The sequence below is a fragment of the Conger conger genome, chromosome 18 (assembly GCF_963514075.1).
Source record: "Conger conger chromosome 18, fConCon1.1, whole genome shotgun sequence".
Lineage (NCBI taxonomy): Eukaryota > Metazoa > Chordata > Actinopteri > Anguilliformes > Congridae > Conger > Conger conger.
Window position 1 is genome coordinate 14686999 of NC_083777.1, and position 18564 is coordinate 14705562.

Below are 18564 nucleotides of genomic sequence, written 5' to 3' on the forward strand. Positions count from 1 at the left end.
ATTAGTTATTATTGGGGTTACCTGCTTAATGTTTAGTCATCCTTTGAGTCCCGCGATCTACGGTAGTTTCTTTATAATCGTCAGCCTTCGAGCCTACTTGTCACAAGAGAGAGTTCAGATCTAACTGGCCATCATTGGCAGTGGTAGTTAAAACAGTGGAAAATATACAGATTTATGAGGTTAGATAACAGAGAGGAACAGGAAAAAAACAGCTGTGAGTCCATCGGGCTGTTGATGATAGACAGCAGAATCTAAAGAATATGCATCCCACTCATTCCTACTGTAAGTTCGCAGACAGAGATAGTGAATCTAATGCAGTGTTAAAGATGTTGGATGAAAGACTGCCTATGCTGGCCAACTCAAAGGCTTGGATGCATCTAGACAGTCTTACGGTGGTGTGGGACATCTCTTACCTCATTCTCAGATCATGATAATGCAATGGAGTCCATCTGAATTTGTGTTTAGTAAGATCAAAACTTAGAGGATAGTTTAAAAAATCCATTTATTGTTCTAAACAGTTGCTTATCATTAACATGTTATACATTTATATGACTAACCAAGATTCAAGGAACAATTTAGAGCTTTAAAGTTATTTAACAATACTTTCTTAGTGTATTAATACAGCTTATCTATTGTTACACAAAAAATGACTTAAGACAAAAGTTTCTAAAATTCATTTTTTGTTGATTTCTTTTTAATGTATCAAAACATTTTAGCCATTTCCTGAAGGAGAAATAAAGCAGGCATTTAGTGCTAGAAACAAGTAATTCAAATGTTTATATTTTTACAAAAAAGATTGCAGCTTTATTGACAAATTATGGCAAAACAAATTTGACAATTTATGGTCACCTATTTAGAGAAGCTTACACAGGGTGCGTTATGTTCTTTTTATTATGTTTTATATACAAATACAAGTTAAACACTGAACAGAGCACTTAAATTTAGCTGCATACATAGCTGGTTGCTTCCAATCCCAATAACAAAATTAAATTAAATTTACAAACTCAATATTTAACATCATGAACCTAACAAATATTAAAAGGAAAGAAGTTATCTACAGCTTGGTTATCATCACTTGAAAAGTTGCAATTCATTCTTGCCTTCAGAGACGAGACCAGGGTTCACTAAAGGGCACCAAGAAGCACCAAGTTCTGTGGAAACTTCATGCTTTTACTTTTGAAGGACAGACAATAAGGGACAACCAGTAAAAACAGCATTCCAGTGCAGAGTTTATCGACATAGCTTGCCAGATTTCGGCGTGTTTGCCTGGTTTTTGTTTTGCCTCTTGTACTTAAACTCTAAAAAGAAGTCCATGTTACAAAAACAGTTAAGCTGACATTGTGTCGTAGGTTTAGCATTAGGTGTGTGAAAGCCTTGAGGAGCTCTCCCAAGATGGGGGGGTGGGGTCGAAAAATAAAGGAAGGACCAATTAGTTTCTTGCTTTTGAGGGGGCTGGGGTGGGGGCACACAGTCCTAAGGTTGTCTGTAGTTGGAGGTGACAGATGTGGAGCACCTTCAATATCTACCATAGGGGTGTTCTCTGTAGCCCCCTCGCGATAGTCTTGCGGGTGGGGCTTTGAGGCTAGGGCGAGCAGCAGTCCACTCCTCTTCTGCTAGAAGAAGAGTGAGACACATTAAACAAATACAGAGCAGGACCGGAACAAGGATCATCCACCAAAACACAACGCTTTGCTCGCTGAGGTCTGACTGGCTTGGACCCAGTCGCCCCCAAAACCATGTTTTGACAGATAGTCCAGAATTTTCCTGTACTTTTCATCTGCTGTGTCCAATTAGCAACTTTGCAGGTGGGCTTTTTGAAAAGGGCTTTCATTAACTCTGACCTTGAACAAAAGTCACTGAAGCAACAAGAACTGGTGATGCTATGCAGATGGAAGTGACACTTCTACATGAAAAGAGCCTGTCTCTCCTTTGTCTGTGATGGCTTTGTGCCAGGACAATGTAATGTTCCACTTAAAACGGTATGCCGTGGTGCCACTCTGCCAGTGTGCCACATCTGCGCCCCTCTATCAGAGTGCACCCCCTCAAAATGGGGCCCAGAAACAAAGTACTGCCACTGAGAAAGGCCAAAAGCCTGTGAACCTGGCAGGTCCCACAGTGCAGTGTGATGGATCTCACCATTACGGTATGCCAGCTACCTTTGCACTGTCATGTGTTATTGATGGTGGCATTAACCTCAAAAAACATGCACCAAGCACTTTATTAGGTATTTATCAGACTTATTTTTTTTACTTCTACTGCTGTAGCCTATCCGCTTAGAGTTATGATGCGTTGTGTGTTCAGAGATGCTCTTCTGCATAACACGGTTTTAATGTGTGGTTATCTGGTTGTGGTGTGTTACTGTCACCTTCCTGTCAGCTTTGACCAGACTGGCCATTCTCCTCTGGCGTTTCTGTCTGTAGAACTGCTGCACAAAGTCACTTAGATCACATTTTTTCCCCTTTCTGATGGTTGATGTGAACATTAATTGAAGCTCCTGTCCTGTATCTACATGACTGTATGCATTGCAGTGCTGCCACACAATTGGCTGATTAGATTATTACACCTACTTATTCATGCAATTAAGTAAGCATGTTCCTAATAAAGTGCTTGGAGAGTATATGTCTGCATCAGCATCATGTTTTTCAGTTTAGTTAAACATGTGTTTGTGTGTTTATTTGTTTGTGTGTGTGTGTTCTTTAGTTTGTTGCTTTCCCTACTTCCCTACCGTTATGGACCACATGTTAGTCCTGCCCCCAAGGATTAGTGAGTGAGTGCTTCTGAACATTTCCATTTGCTCTCCTCTAGCTCCTGTTGTTTTTACATTTGAGGTATGAAAATTGAAATTTGAGACATAAGTTAGAGACCCAAAGTGAACCTTCTTTCATAAATACAATGTGCCTTCACTAGTGGTGCAGGGAGAAGGTTCTAGAACATGCTTGTTAGCCCCTGAATGTTTGCAGTTACCCTCCCTGTATTTGTTGTTATACCGCAGTGTGCTGTATGTGCTGTTACACTGCAGTGTGCTGTATGTGTTACACTGCAGTGTGCTGTATGTGTTACACTGCAGTGTGCTGTATGTGCTGTTATACTGCAGTGTGCTGTATGTGTTATACTGCAGTGTGCTGTATGTGTTATACTGCAGTGTGCTGTATGTGTTACACTGCAGTGTGCTGTATGTGCTTGGAAGGATAGTATTCATGTTAGTCCAGCCTGGAATCTTCATGGAACTGACTGTATAATGAACAGGTGGTGGGGGTGGCTGTTGCATACTCTTGATTTCATAGAAAAATATTCTGAGCTGAACACCCACTCCAAGGTGCCAAGGCTGAAGTCCTCTGAATGACTGCCTCAAAGTTCACCATAAAAGAAAAGGCAAAAACAACAGGCTCACATTTGAAGCTGAATTCCTTTCACTTGCAAGAATTACAGGTTCAACTTCCTGACCTTTTAGAACGGCGATTGGTAAAATTGGCTTGCCTCCTTAAATGGATATCTTTGTTTGTGTAAGACCATCACCCACTCTATTTCCTTTCCTAAGTAATTTTTTATACGGAGTGTGTCTAGGATTGATTGCACAAGAGTACTTAATTACTTCTAGCATAAATAAGCTGTTATGCGATACAGTTTGTGATTGAACGCTTAGTGTTTTTCTTTTGAAGGGAAACACATTACAGTACCGAGTGAAATTTAAATCGTATTCCGAACCGGGAACTGCGGCGTGCCGCCCGACACATGTTATAATCCCTCTAATTAAGGACTGGGATCGAGCCGGAGCAGTCTGGCACGTAGACGTACACATGTACAAAAACAGAGAAGATTAAGGCCCGGGTTCTCTCCGCTGGGAACGCCGCCTTCTCCACGGAAATTAATTAGACTGGCTACGTGCCCGAGCCCGGTGCGGGAGGGGAGGAGAGCGACCGGGCCCCGACCGCGGGTTTTTTAAGGTGGTGGCAGTGTGCTCCATTCTTCTTTGCGGTGTTTCTGTGGCAGAGAGCGGAGCTTTTATTATTCCTGCTCACGAGGTGTGTGGAGCTTTCGCTGGCTGGTCGCAGAGCGGAAAATGGGATCATCGGTCCCTCGTTTTTGTTTTCGGTCTTTTGCCCCGCTCCCCGGAAGGCGATTAGCCGAGCCGCCGGTGAGAGAGAGAGAAAAAATTGTCCCTTTAATTTTCTGAGAGCGGAAGGACAAAAAGATCTCCCGCTCCCGGGGCTAATCCTACAAGGACGTGTCCGCCTCGGCCAAAACCGGTCAAAATGACCGTACGCACACCTAGGGTTCTGAGCTGCCTCGGTCAATTGGCCAGGTCAGTGGAAATCCCCACCCTTCGACGCTCCGGGTGGGGTGGTTTGTAGTGGAAGTCTGTTCCAGGGCAACACAGAGGCCAGAATATGAGCAACGTTGGCAGCCGCTAGCCTTTACCTCTCCGCTGCCAAACGTCACAGTCACCACGGGAAACCGGAGCGGAGCTTTCGGCTCTGTGTGGAGAATGGGGGAGGCTTTGCCCCCCGACTGGGCTCTCCAAACAGACTGCAGGACGGCCGGCAAGTGGACCGACTCTGAGAGGAAGAGGGGGCTCATGGGAGTTTAATATACGGGAATGTCACTGGTCATATCCCCCTTTGTGGGATCTCTAATGACTGCCTTTGCCAAATCCACCAAACTTTGGAAGAACCTATGCACTTGTAAGTCGCTTTGGATTAAAAGCGTCTGCCAAATGACTAAAATGTAAAACTTTGGCCTTTTGTGTCAAAATGGCAGTGGTGGAAATGCAGTTAGCTGCACAAGGCAAAAGATTTAACGGATAATGGATTCCCTGAACTATATTCTTGCTGATGTTTGGCAGGTGTAGCTGCAAACTTCTCATACAGCATACAAGTAGCATTGTGGGTATGCAGAACTTTCCCATCTCTGATGTTTCTCATGAATAAGAACTTTTAAAATAATCATATAACTGCAGTCAATACGAGTCAGATGATGGAATTAAATGCTTTGTTTGTTCCTCTGCATTGATGCATGTGGTGAATATGCATTCACACTCCAATTGGAGTGTCCCCCCTACTTAAAATAAAAAAATAAATAAAATCATTAATTGGCCTTACAGAGGATTCAACACCCACATAAACGTTAAACATGTAATTTCTTCAAGTAGCTTGTCCTGCTTCCTGTAATAAAATGCACAGAAGTGGCAGAGAAGCAAAGCGATTGGGAAAGTTGGTCTGCAAAGCTTTGGGCCATGTTGCTCATTTAAGGCAATAGCGCCTCATCAATAGATCTGACACACAAGCAGAGTAAGACACACCTTGGCATAAATCAGCCAATGGGCTGTCCTGGCAAAGATCAATTCCACCCTTTTTGATTAATTGCTGGTAGGGGTTTAGCTCAAAACTGATCCATCGTGAACAAGGGACCCCCAAACTCCACGCAGCTGGAATCACATCAATTGATCCTTCAGGAGTGAGGCCAGGAATTTTATTTTCCCTGGAATGTCAGTGATTGATTCCACTCTCGATCCCAGAACGGCAACATAACGGAAACGGGTGTGGAGGGAGCCCTGAAACTGCTGGTTATTTACCGTAAAGAGTAAAAAGAGGCGGTGCGGTTCTTTACCGTAGTTGTCGTAGGCCTCCTCGATTGTGCCGTGTCCGTATTCATAATACTCCGAGGTGCTGTTGAGCAAACGAAGGGAAATACTGTATAGAAACTGCAAAATGTCTGTGTTAACGGCATATAAAGATATAAAGTACAATGTTTTTCATACTTTCATGGCCAGTTTCACAGACACTGATTAAGCCTAGTCGTAGATAAAATTTTGAATAGAGATTTACCATACGGAACTCAATTTTCGTCCAGGACTAAACTTAATCTGTGTCTGTGAAACCAATATCTACCTATGATTTGTAATATGATCATCCCTTACCATCTTATTTAGAAATGATGTGATACACCAAGCACAGACATAAAAACCTATAACTGCATATTTGCGTGCATGCGCACACACCGCATACACCCACACACACATGCACGCACCCCCCTCCCCCCTACACATACACACACACACACACACACACACACACACGGCCTCTGTCAGGTCCAGACCCGTTTCTCCAGTGACAGGCCAGACCAGCTGCCCTCTGACACAGTGCTGAGAGGCGCAGTATTCTTAACTGGATAACAATGCACAGGCACCACTGCCAACACATTCAATCTTGTTTTAAGGTTAATAGTCCAATTACAAGACTCAGTCCCAGAGGGCCCCAGGGTCCTGCAATCTGCATTCCAGCTCATCTCCCAGTAAATTAATCAGACTAATTATCAGCTTAATTGATGGAGTCTCACATTCTTATGCCGGTTCCATGTCAAATGTGCAAAGTCGGCAATGTGCTGCGTAAGTCATTATTTTCACCGTGGGTGCGATGGATACACTCCTCATTACAGAAGGGCTAAACACACAAACACACAAACACACACACACACACACACACACACATACACATACATACACATTAGATGATTACATGTATGGTTTATTACTTCCGCTTATGCTTCATGAAGCACCAGGATAAAGATCAGGTTTACATAATTTCTTCAAGATGGTGGATTATGTACAGGTTAAAAATAAAAAAATTAATACATAAATAGGCTAAAGCTAAATTGCTTTCCTGTGGCACTGTCTGGGTATATCGATTTCAAAAGGCTTATTGTTTTTTCTTGCATAAAACCTAACAAAGGTGTTTTGACATTTCATATCCAGTTATTTCTTTCTATCATGTAATTGGTTAGAATAATTAGGCTACACCTCAGCATTATTTCAACAGAAATCTATGCAGGTCCAGGTGGTAATGTGAAAATCTACCTAAAGTGGGTGCATGAACGGCACTGCAGTACACAGCTGTAAAGCCTGGCCATAGCTGAGTTAATGAAGCCCCCAGTGTGTTTATCCTACAGCACAACACACAGTACACAGCCTGGCCATCATTACAGTAATAAAAGCCCCCGTGTGTTTCTCCCCTGCCACTCTGCTACCCCACCACCCCTGCAGAGAGGAAGGGAGGGGGGCAGTTCTTATCTGATGACAGGCAGGCGAACATCACTCTCTAAGCTGCAGGTGCTTTTGTGCATCCGGAATCATCCGTGGGGTACAGATTTGGCAGCTACCCTCTTCATCACGAGCATGTCGCATTCTGAGAGGAGGGTGTACCTTATGACCGTCTCACCCCAACGGTGGGATGAAATACGGGTACATACGCGTCCTTTCCTTACAGGGATGTGGAATGAGGGTCCCCACGGGCCCTATGTATCATCCTACAGCGAGCCAGCTTAGCCCACCCACACAAGCAAAACCCGCAAGTTCAGTCTCCCATTAAAGCAGCTGTGCTTAGGATATGAATCTGAATGTGATACAGATCTAACAGTGGGAGCAGGTGGATTCACCACACAACAGTGTGCATATTAAGTGTTCCATAATTATTTCTGCTGAGATATTTATGCTCGGTACGGTATGTCCGATAAGTTTCTGGACCGCATTCGTTTTAGCCAGAAAAATCTCGAGCTTATGCCTGTACAGCCAGATAGTTTATGAAATTTGTTTTATTCATTAGTTTATCAGAAGGGACACGTATATGACACGCGTCACCTCATCAATGATCCCACAGCAACACGTGCCCCTCCTTTTATTAGTTCCCTTAGTATTTATTTTATTTGTCCTATATTAATCCAGGTGAATCCCGTCAAGATAAAAATCTCTTTGTCAATAATTTATTAATTTTCTGAATCTCACTGGATAAATAATGAATCTCATTTAAATGTAAAACCTGCTTTTTTTCCTAACACAATTATCTTCAAAGCAATTCCAGTGACTAGCAGTCAATCATTCCCATTAGACAAAAAAACACACATTTATATTCATAGGGTGATACTCGAGAACAGAGGCACTAAGTATCAGACAGTATCTCCAAGTACCTAAAAGAAAGGTTTCAGCCAATGAATGTAGGTTGGAACACCTTCAAGAGAGGATTTGAGAAAATGACAAAATATGAATATTTCATACAAGGTTTTAAATGAAATATTCTTTAAAAACATGGCTAAGAGCGATGCACTAGAAGAAGATAATTGCGCTTTTGAGAAACCTGGCTAGAGGGGGTTTAAAAAGTACATTTAAGAGAAATGGTTGAAGCAAATATGGAGGGGGCTAGCTGTAATGGGCTGGGGAGGACAGGGAAAAGCCTTGGCAGACACTTACAACTGCTTTGTTATTGAATAAAAATGGCAGATTGATTTTAAAAAATGGTGCTTGAATTACTCATTTTTCGGCAACTGAAATGTACTTTTTCAGACATGCTGGTGGGCCATTTATTTATTTTTATATTTATTTTCCATTTTCCAATGTGTTTTGTTCCAGAGGAGAAAAAATCAGATGCAGCTGACAGCACAGAAAAGTGAATATGATGATTTCAATATGGCAGTTCACATAGACACCTCTCTAGGAGGTCGCCATGGCAGCCAGAATGCATTATGTTTCTGGGCTGTACACAAGGCAAATTTGTCTCCCTTTTAAAATGAAAAACCGTGGACTGTACCTTTTCGATTGGCTGCTGTAGTTGTCGTCGTACGCATCGTAGCTCTGATCGTCGTACTCTCCGTCATAACCATCATCGTACCCCTGTGACAAAAAAACAACTCTGTTAAACTCTGTTAAACCTGGGTGTGAAATGAGTAGGAGACAAACTGTAGACGAGGAGTCTCACTTCTTTGATGTTCTTCACATCACTGAGTGGATGGTTGCTTATTGTTCTTGTGCAAAAGGGATCGTGAAAATGAACTGTGTGAAAAGTAACACTTTGAAGGGGAAGTCTGAGACTGAACTGTGTTAAAGGGACCCCTGTCTTACACTCATTGAGCTATGAAACCTGAATCGGGTCTCCACATTTTGAGTCCATGGCTGACTGGACCACCAGCAATCCTGGTCCCATCTTAATGCTTTAGGAAAGCTTCATTTTGTTCATCCAAGATTTAAAAAATGACAGCAATATCACCAAGGAAGAGATTCACGGTTGGTCAGAACAGTCAGTGCTCAGAAGGAAGGCTTGCAGTTTTCTCTATATTTCTCGATATATTTCTCTATATTTAAATCTATTTTTATTAAACTCTTTCATAATGTACTTTGATATAAATAAACCACAACACAGAAGGGTACTAAGCATAACTTCAAATGTCACATTCAATTAATAACTGTTATGTGCATTATTTACTTCTTTTTTTTTGTGGTTCATATTGGCAGGCATTTTTCCATGCATTAATCAAATTCTCGACCAAGGAGAAATTCTCTGGATTTCCATCTGGTTGCTGTTCTGCAATGGCCATCGCAAAATTGCACAACAAACTGAGTGTTATTATTCAAGTTTTCTCTCCGGCTATGAAAAGCCTCTTCTGGCGCAAAGTGTCTCACGGCATAACTTTATGAAATTATTTCATTTTGCCAGCGAGCCTGTCGTCGACTGGAAAAAGAGGACCAAGTGTATTTATTTCTTTATTTTTAGAAACGATTATCATTGCTTAATCCCCTCACCAATATCAAAGGGAAAGTCATAATTCAGACTGTCTATGGATTTTGGGGTATTAAACCCAAGTTAGTGGATGTTTTTTCTATGGAGGTCAAAGCTATGGTTTCATTACGGAAAGAAGGAGCTCTTTTTGGATCCAGAGATGGCAGAGGATGAACATGTGGTCCAATAGATAATATACTTCAATTCAGCAAATGGAACCCCCTGGAAATATATAATTATGAGAGATTTTGTGTGGAAGTGCTGAAGCTCTTAAGTTGTGGGCACTCTGGAGAGGGAATCTTGACAGTCTCAGCTTACAAGGTGAAATAAAGGCAATCCTGTAAATAACGTTTCACCATTTCTACAGAAGCTTCTGGTAAAATTTCAAGAGATGACGCATATTAAATAACAGGTAAAATAGTTTGAAAACTTGACCAAGCTGAACTTCACAATGTGATACAGTGTACACCAAACCAAACTGGTTCCATCCTTAAGAACGGGACTATTGAATGCAATAATTTGTATTTAGAATAATGACACTCATTATAATTTGTTTTTGATAGAAAAATCCTGGATCGGTTTACAAATGGTGTCAGTGAAACTAACAGTGCAGTCGTCCAAGCCGATTATTTTTCAATTAATTTTCACGGGAAGCTCACACTGTTCATACAGTATGTGCGCTGTTAAAACATAGATGGATAATCAGGCTCCAGCTCATTATAGGTACCACTGCTCTGAGGATGGATTGAACCATGTCCAAGCCAGAGACCTGCATTGATCCAAAAATAAAATCCTTTATGAGACGGGGGGGAAGTGGAACAATAACCGCCAGCTTATCAATATCAATTAGCTCTCCTGCTCCTTGCATTTAAACTGGAAATTAGCCAGCACTCAGCCTTCGCTCATGATCCACAACTTGTGACACTCATCCCTTCTCCGACGACCTTGCTGACCTTGACGGATCCGCCATCGACGCGGAAAGCCCTGTTCGCTACACGGTTGCAACTAGGCCTGTTATTTTTAAAACCCCCCACGTTTTACCTCTTGTGATTTCCATACGGAGTGCGTGTACAGTAAAACGTTATGAGAGAGCGGTGGTCTCACGGGACCATTACAGTCTGTTGAGCTTCGGGTCCCGATTTGGTTCCTCATTTTAATGTATAATTTTAAACCGAATACATGCCTCCATTTGTCCGTTTCTCTGCATCTCATTCTCTGTTTTCCATTTTCCAGCAGTGTTACTTGACTGTCTTTTCCTGGGTTCAATGAAGTGTTCTGTTTTTTCACCGGTTCAAATTGGCTCTGGGCTTATTTATTTATTTTTGTGAATCCCCTCTGGCAAATATGCCCTATCCAATACTTTATGAGGGTGCAGATGTAAAAATACGCTTACACATAAAACTACTGACTGACTTATTGATCAGAAGCAGGGAATAAACTTGTCCATGCTGAGAGTATATATCAGAATGCAAAACCATATATTTTAAAGCCTTTCTCTATGTGAATTTTTATATGCTGTTAAAAAACCTGCTAATTTATAACAGAGAAGTTCAAAGGATTGAGTGGTTGAGAACACATTAGATTACTAATGCACCACTCCTTTAATGTGATACTGTGTTTGTGATGAGTACAATTGTATGTCACACCATTTATTATATGTCTGGATCATGTGGCTTTTTTAAGCCAAACAGGAAGATCGTTTTCTCTTTATATAGAAAAAATTGCTTTCATATTTATTGTACCAAATATAAGCAAATTTACATGCTACAGCATACGTTACATGGAGAAAATGTTAGAAACACCATAAACAAATTTCCTGGCAATCCATAAATAGTGTGTTGATGGTATAGAATAGTATAACTACTATTGTGTATACATTCACTGAGCATTTTATTATTTGTACACCTACTTATTCATGTGATTATCTAATCAGCCAATCATGTGGCAGCGGTACAATGCATCAAATCATGCAGATATGGGTCAGGAGCGTCACTTGATGTTCAACTATTAGAATGGGGAAGAAATGTGATCTCAGTGATTTTGAACATGACATGATTGTTGGTGCCAGACAGGCTGATTTAGGTATTTCTGTAACTGCTGATCTCATTTTCATGGACAGTCTCTCGAGTTTTCCCAGAATTGTGCAAAAAAAGAAAACAGTTCTGTGGACGGAAATGCCTTGTCGATGAGAACGGTCCGAGGAGAATGGCCAGAATGGTTTGAGCTGACAGAAACACTATGGTAACTCCGATAACTAAGCAACTAAGTGCATAAAAGCATGCAGATGTGGTCAAGAGGTTGAGCTGTTTTTCAGACCAAATGTCAGAATTGGATAGAAATGGTGTCAGACAGGGTGTTTTGAATATCACAGAAACCATTGATCTCCTGGGATTTTCATGTACAACAGTCTCTAGTTGAGTTTGCAGAGATTGGTGCAAAAAACCAGTGAGCAGCATTTCTGCAGTCAAAAACACATTCATGAGGGAGGTCAAGGGTGAATGGCCAGACTGGTCGAAGCTGACCCAAAAAATAACCACACATTACAACAGTGGTATGCAGAAGAGCATCACTGAACACACAATGTGCCAAACCTCTAAGTGGACAGGCTACAGTAGCAGAAGTAATAAAGAAAATGTCTAAAATACCTAATAAAGTGCTCACTGAGTGTATATATGCATAATATAACTACTTACACAGTATATGCAATAGTCATGTTATAAAACACAAATATACCTGAGTAGCAAAAGTAAAAAGGCACAAAATGGCATTGGTTTGTCTTGTAATCAATCATTGCTGCAGCTTTACTTTTTTTCCAATTAAAAAAAAGCTAATCTTTCAGCTTGAAAGCAGCATCATCACAAGCCTGTTTATTAAACCGTTGCTCTTTCCAACAAGGTAATCTTCTGATGAAATATCAGCCCTACTTTATAAATATGCGAAAGAAAGCTCTCAAAAGCCCAGGGTACTGTCATAGAAAACTAGAAGACCTATTTTTATGTTTGTTGTAATCATAATATATTAATTAACTAATCGATGATAAAAAAAAAAATGTATTCATGTGACGAGTATGAAAAATAATTCTATCGATCCTCATTCCACCCAAAACACAACTAGCTCTGCATGATGTGATTCAGAATTGAGGAGCTAGACTCCTAGTTTTAACAAAAAGGGGGCACTGTTTGAGCTCTGTCGTCTCAGTTTCCATTGCACTGCATCCTAAAACATGATGATACACAATTCACTAGTTTTTTCACTTGTCTTTGACTGAGGAAGGCGATGTTTGACATCAGTCTCTTATTTTGGGCTAGTTCCTGGGAAGTTGCCTGGGTAATAAGTCTCATATAGTCTATTTGTCCTGGTCCACCTATTTGACCCATTTGGTCCTTTTTTTCTTTTTTCTTTTTTTAAGCTGGCTTGTAGCACGTCAGGTATTGTCCTTTCTGATGTGATTCACTAGCACAGCTACAGTGCTCCAAGAGGTCGAACTGTATCTGACGGCTCTAAAGAAGCACGTCAAATTCAAAAGCACTCCGTCACGCATGACAGCAGCGGACAGCTGGCACTATAAGCTGGACACGGCTCCTACATTTCGCAGGTTTTTCCCGCGGAGGCTTTTGGTTAGATTTCAAGTTCTTCTTTGATGAATCTGGAACAAAATGATTGGACACATTTGGAGCTGTCCTCCCAATAAACATCTGTCTCGAATTTTCTATGCATCTTCCGGTCCGGAGAGATTTTGTTTGTTTTTATTTATTTAAAATCAGTTAGTTTTTATTCAATGGTATATCAAAAAGGATTTAATTTTTTAAATTTGTTTTGTTGACAGATTCTCGGAAGACAGCATGACTGTTTTAACTAAATCCCGGGGTTTTGCCATTGTGAAATCATTTGATCACCGATTCAGTCTTAATTCATGAAAACGCTGTCTCCCAGGTTTCACCTTCACCTTCTCTGGCACATAAATCAAAAAGTGACATGTTACTCTGATCTTAAAGAGTTAAATGTTAAGTGCTACCACAGGCCATCACACAGAAAATCCCTGCATACAGTAGTATGAGCCTGTAGCTTCCAGAAAATCAAAAACAACTTGCACAGTTACTTATACATGTCCACCTGACATTTCTGCAGTTCCACAAAATTCCAGGTTATCACTTCCAAAGCATGATGTACACTTTCCCTTTTTCTTCAAAGTTTTCTTTGTTCTATGAAAGAGTGCCCTACTGTGAAATCCTGCTATTCCGTGTTGAAAATTGAGCTGGACATAAGCTGGTCATAAAGCTGGTCAAGCTCAAACCAATGTCAAGCTGGGAGCTGGTCTGAGCTGGTCTGAGCTGGTCTGAACTGGCTAACCAGCTGTTGACCAGTTTGAGCTGTTTTTCTTTCTCCTATCAGCATGTCCTTTGGATTTAGTAGCACAATAAACAAGTATGCATACATCTACTTTTATTTCCTTTTCAGTTGCTTAAATAGTTCTCATCCTTAAGGGCACTGAATCGAGACCTAAATTAATTTCACAGCTGTGTAGAAAAGGAGTAATTTTTTGAAGGCTGCGCTAATGAGGTCGCAAATTATTGTGCGCAAGATGACATAGAGGATTGGTGTGAAGTTACTGCGTGTTCCTGACAGAAGTTTCAGAGGTGCTCAGAAAGAAAATTAGATTCATCCAAAACTTCAACTGTCACAGCTTTGTTTATTTTAGACGCCGGTTCCCTGTCATGTTTCCTGAAGGTTGCAGGCAGGCGTGTACTCGCCGCGTGATGCCTGTTCAAGGCACTCTGGTGCCATTCAAAGCCTTCATTTATGGCAATCATCGTTCTCATCACTGCAGGCACACCAGAACCTGTCACAATTCAGTCTGAATTTCAATTAAAATGATTTTCTCTTCACAAAAAAAAGTTAATTACTGACTTCGGCTGTGACTTATTGAAACCTCTTTTCAAAGGCTTTTGATCTTTGTGTTTTGACTGTCCATTCAAGTGTTGCAGGAAATTAATCATTTTCTATTTCCAATGACCCTGTTACTGGTGGGACATTCTTCACTTTCTTTAAAATATACACTCATAAATATACAGCGAGCACTTTATTAGGTATTTATTAGAGTTATTTTAAAACGTATTGGTCTTCTGCTGCTGTAGCCTATCCAGGTTTGAAGCGTGTGTTCAGAGATGCTCTTCTGCATACCACTGTTGTAATTTATTTGGGTTATTTGCATTTGTCACCTTTCTGTTAGCTTTGACCACTCTGGCCCTTCTCCTCTGATCTCTTTCATTAACAAGGCATTTTTGCACACAGAAGTGCTGCTCACTGGATGTTTTTTTTGTTTTTCGCACCATTCTCTGCAAATTCTAGAGTCTGTTATGTGTGAAGATCCCAGGAGATCAGCGGTTTCTGAGATAATCAAACCGCTCTGTCTGGCACCAACAATCATTCCACGCTCAAAGTCACTTAGATCACATTTCTTTTGTTATTCATACAGGTTTGGTATTAACAGCAGCTGAACCTCTTGACCATGTCTGTATGCTTGTATGCATTTAGTTGCTCCGACATGATTGGCTGATAAGATATTTGCATTAACAAGCTGGTGTACAGGTCTACCTAATAAAGTGCTCACTGAGTGTATGTGTGTGTGTGTGTGTGTGTGTGTGTGTGTGTGTGTGATTGAGAATGAGAAATCGGCTTGAAATTAAACCCTTAAGTTGTTGGTTCCAGTTTCCAAATCGAGGTGCACTTACCACAGCCTATTCCCCAGAATGTATCCCGCTGTATAACTGGATGAACTGTAAGCTAAATTAATTTATTGAATCGTACAGGTTATGTTTAAACTTGAATCATTGAAATGACCTTGAGGAAGTACTAGTGCTTTACTTCCTGTGAGCACCATTTTCTTTATTATTAAATTCACAAGAGGCCGAGTATAAATCGGCCAAACAAATAGGAATGCAGGAAATCATTCTATTCGTTCCTATTACAAGCCTTGGCTGAAATATAAACCTATAATCATAATCATACAGGCATATTTTGTCATTCAGTCGAAGCTAATCTTTATTTTTTGCCTTATCAAATAAAATTATATTTGTTTATTTATCGTATAGTTCACCAACGTTTTATGGTTAATTGCATTTGTATATATCAAATAAGTCAAGAAATTAGTAAGTGTGAGTTTTTTTATTTTTTAAATGCAGTAATGGGTAATGCATGTTTCTACAAGATAAAAGCTTCAGTCTACTTACAAAGTGTGATCAGTCGGAGAAGCAAGATGTTCCAACTCTGTCTTCTCTCCCTCTTCACTAGCTAAAGAAGACTTAAATTCTGCTTTGGGCTCGAGTGCGGTTTTATGGGACAGAACATGGATTTGACTAAATTAAAGTTAAGGATTATGCAAGGGATTAAGTTGTTTTAGTAATCTAATGCCACTGCTTCCTCGTATATGTCATTCCCATAATGCCAGGGTTGATGTCCTTTGTGTCTCTCTAATTGAACGTTCTCTTTACTCTCCCATGCCATTGGTCCACGCTGCCATGTTTCTTTTCAGCCAGTCTAAAACCACATCAGCTGTGAGTGCAGAGATTACAGCTGTATTTGACAACTCGCTACCACTCCCTTTCATCCCACCGCTTTGTGGAGTAATCCTTTAGTGTCACAAGTCATCATTTTCTCTCCTTCATCTAGTCCTGATTTCTTCTATTATCCTCTAATTCGGTCTCTCGGGGGTGTGATGGGATGCTCTGTTTGAGAGGGCATTTTCCGTTGGCAGAGTGCCATGAAACTAAGGCTACAGAGAAAGGGCAGAGAATGTACTGGAGGTTGTTCCTGACCACTGCGCAGTTGGTACGTACACATGCGCGTAAAAAACACGCACATGCGCGTAAACATGCACATGCGTGCAACCACACATATGCATCACATGTGCACGCACATAAACGCACGTCCACACACACACACACACACACATACGTTCACACAGGCACACGCCCGCACGCACATACACACTCACACACACACACACATGTACACACATGCACACACATGCACATACTCTCTCTCTCACACACACTCACACACACACACAATGTACGGTTCTGTTTACAGTCCCCACTTTTCACCTCGCAAAACTTTTTTCACGTAGACTTACAATCCACCTCGCACAACAAGCGCAGCTCCCCGGTAATGAAGCCTGATCCTTATATTTTAACACTCATTTGGAAAACCAATTAACTGCGGCTCTATTGAACAAGAGAAGAGGAAATAAATCAAGTGTTAACACATGGCTGGAGAGCTCGGGCTCTGTGTAATTAGGACAGTGAGGAGCCAAAGGCCTTCACTGCACCACTTCATTATCAATTGACAACCTGTGCCACCCCTGACAGTGATGGATCCACATGCCGGGACACTGAATGTGTACCTTCAGAGTATAGAGAGAGAGGGTAGAGTAATGGGGCTCTGCTCTCGTTTGCTCTGTGTTTTTTATCTCCCAAGTGTTTTTTTTATTTTTAAGTGTTGCTTGGTTTATGGAATATCAATATTCTCTCAGACTATTCCCCACTATCCTCCAAAACAAGGGCCTGGGTATTCCTGCCTCCAAAAAATCAACCCTTGCCTTAGTCCCCACTTTAGGGAACATACTTGCACTTTGGCATAAGCTGATACTTTTGACAACATGCTGTAGATTTGGGAAGTCCTGTGTTAAACCATGCTTTACTTTACCCATTACATTATATTGCAGTTATTTAGCTGGCACTTTTATCCAAAGACTTAAAGTTGATTCGACTAAACTGGCGACAATCCCCCCTGGAGCAATGAGGGGTTAAGGGCCCAACAGCTGCAAGGATATTACCAAGGCTACACCGGAGCTTGAACCACCAAACTTCCAGGTCCCAGTCATGTAACCACTAGGTTACAGGCTGCCCATAACTTAATTGAATTTGAAACTTATCTTGATTGGAAAGAATACGTCTTCAACCTTGTGTCCTCGACCTCCTCAAAATTAAACAGACTGAAAAAAAGAAAAGTGTATTCTGTGCTAATAATCCGGGCGGGTCGAGGCAGATTTGTATTTTTAAGCAGTATGGCATTGGAGGTAGTGCTGTATGGTGAATAGTCACGGCAATAGAGGTGCAGTTAGGCATGACACGAAAGTGGAGTGGTGGAAACCACCTGTAGCTGTGAATGTATTCACAGTACAGCACAACCTCGAGTGCTGTATTCTTTTATTAAACGGTGACAATACACAGTATAGACACTATTAATTGACGACACAATATGTTGAAATGTTATTTGTGTGGGGGTGTGATACTGTCAAAAAACAGGCCGTTTGAATAACTTACTGTATCAGATTTACTGTATAATCACTGTAGATCATGCTCTCCGTTAATCAGCATAGAGGATTGAAACAACGTTATTTGTGTGTGTGTGTGTGTGTGTGTGTGTGTGCAGGTTTGCATGACAGGTTGTCATAGGGTCGCTTGCGTTTCTGAAGTGCACTTTGATCCAGCGTGTGGCTTTTTTTGAGGACCAAAGGCATACTGTCGAGTGCAACACGAGGGTGGAATTTCAGTCTCTATGAGTGCTCTTCAAAGGCAAGCCTTTAAGTGCTAGCGCTGGTATTTGTTTGGTTGGTTGAAAGATAAGAATCTTCAATGTTTCTGAAAGAGCATAGTATGTACCATTGATTGGTTGGAGGAGAATGCACTTTACAATAAGGTTTAATGTTTGGATGTAGACAAGGTTAGTTCTTACAACTTTGTGATGAAATGTTACCAAAGCGAAGAAGCGTAAGTGTTGACTGCTTGAATGGGGAAGAGAATCACCATTGATCGTTGCTGTTCAGAGACAGATTGGTGCTTGTTGCGATGCTTCTTGCGCTAGATTTTCTATTCGATTCGCCTCAGACGGTGACCTTTCGAAATCGTTCGCACAAATACAGTGAGTCAGAGCAAATGAAAGACACTTGCAGTGGCCGTCTCACATGAAGAACCGGTCGAAATGGTATTCTGCATAACAAGGTCTTTACTGTATGTGAGCT

The 18564-nt window shown here is 41.1% G+C and overlaps 1 protein-coding gene across 1 annotated transcript in view; it reads right to left on the reverse strand.

The window, feature by feature from the left end:
- Positions 1–18564, reverse strand: part of khdrbs2 (KH domain containing, RNA binding, signal transduction associated 2) — a 158572-nt gene that overhangs the window by 25440 nt on the left and 114568 nt on the right. Inside the window, exons 7-9 of the mRNA XM_061228444.1 lie at positions 8577–8659; positions 5608–5666; positions 1514–1613 (exon numbers count right to left, since the gene is read on the reverse strand). Coding sequence (XP_061084428.1) covers positions 1516–1613; positions 5608–5666; positions 8577–8659 — 240 coding nt within the window. The 3' untranslated portion in view covers positions 1514–1515. The remainder of the gene's footprint in view (positions 1–1513; positions 1614–5607; positions 5667–8576; positions 8660–18564) is intronic.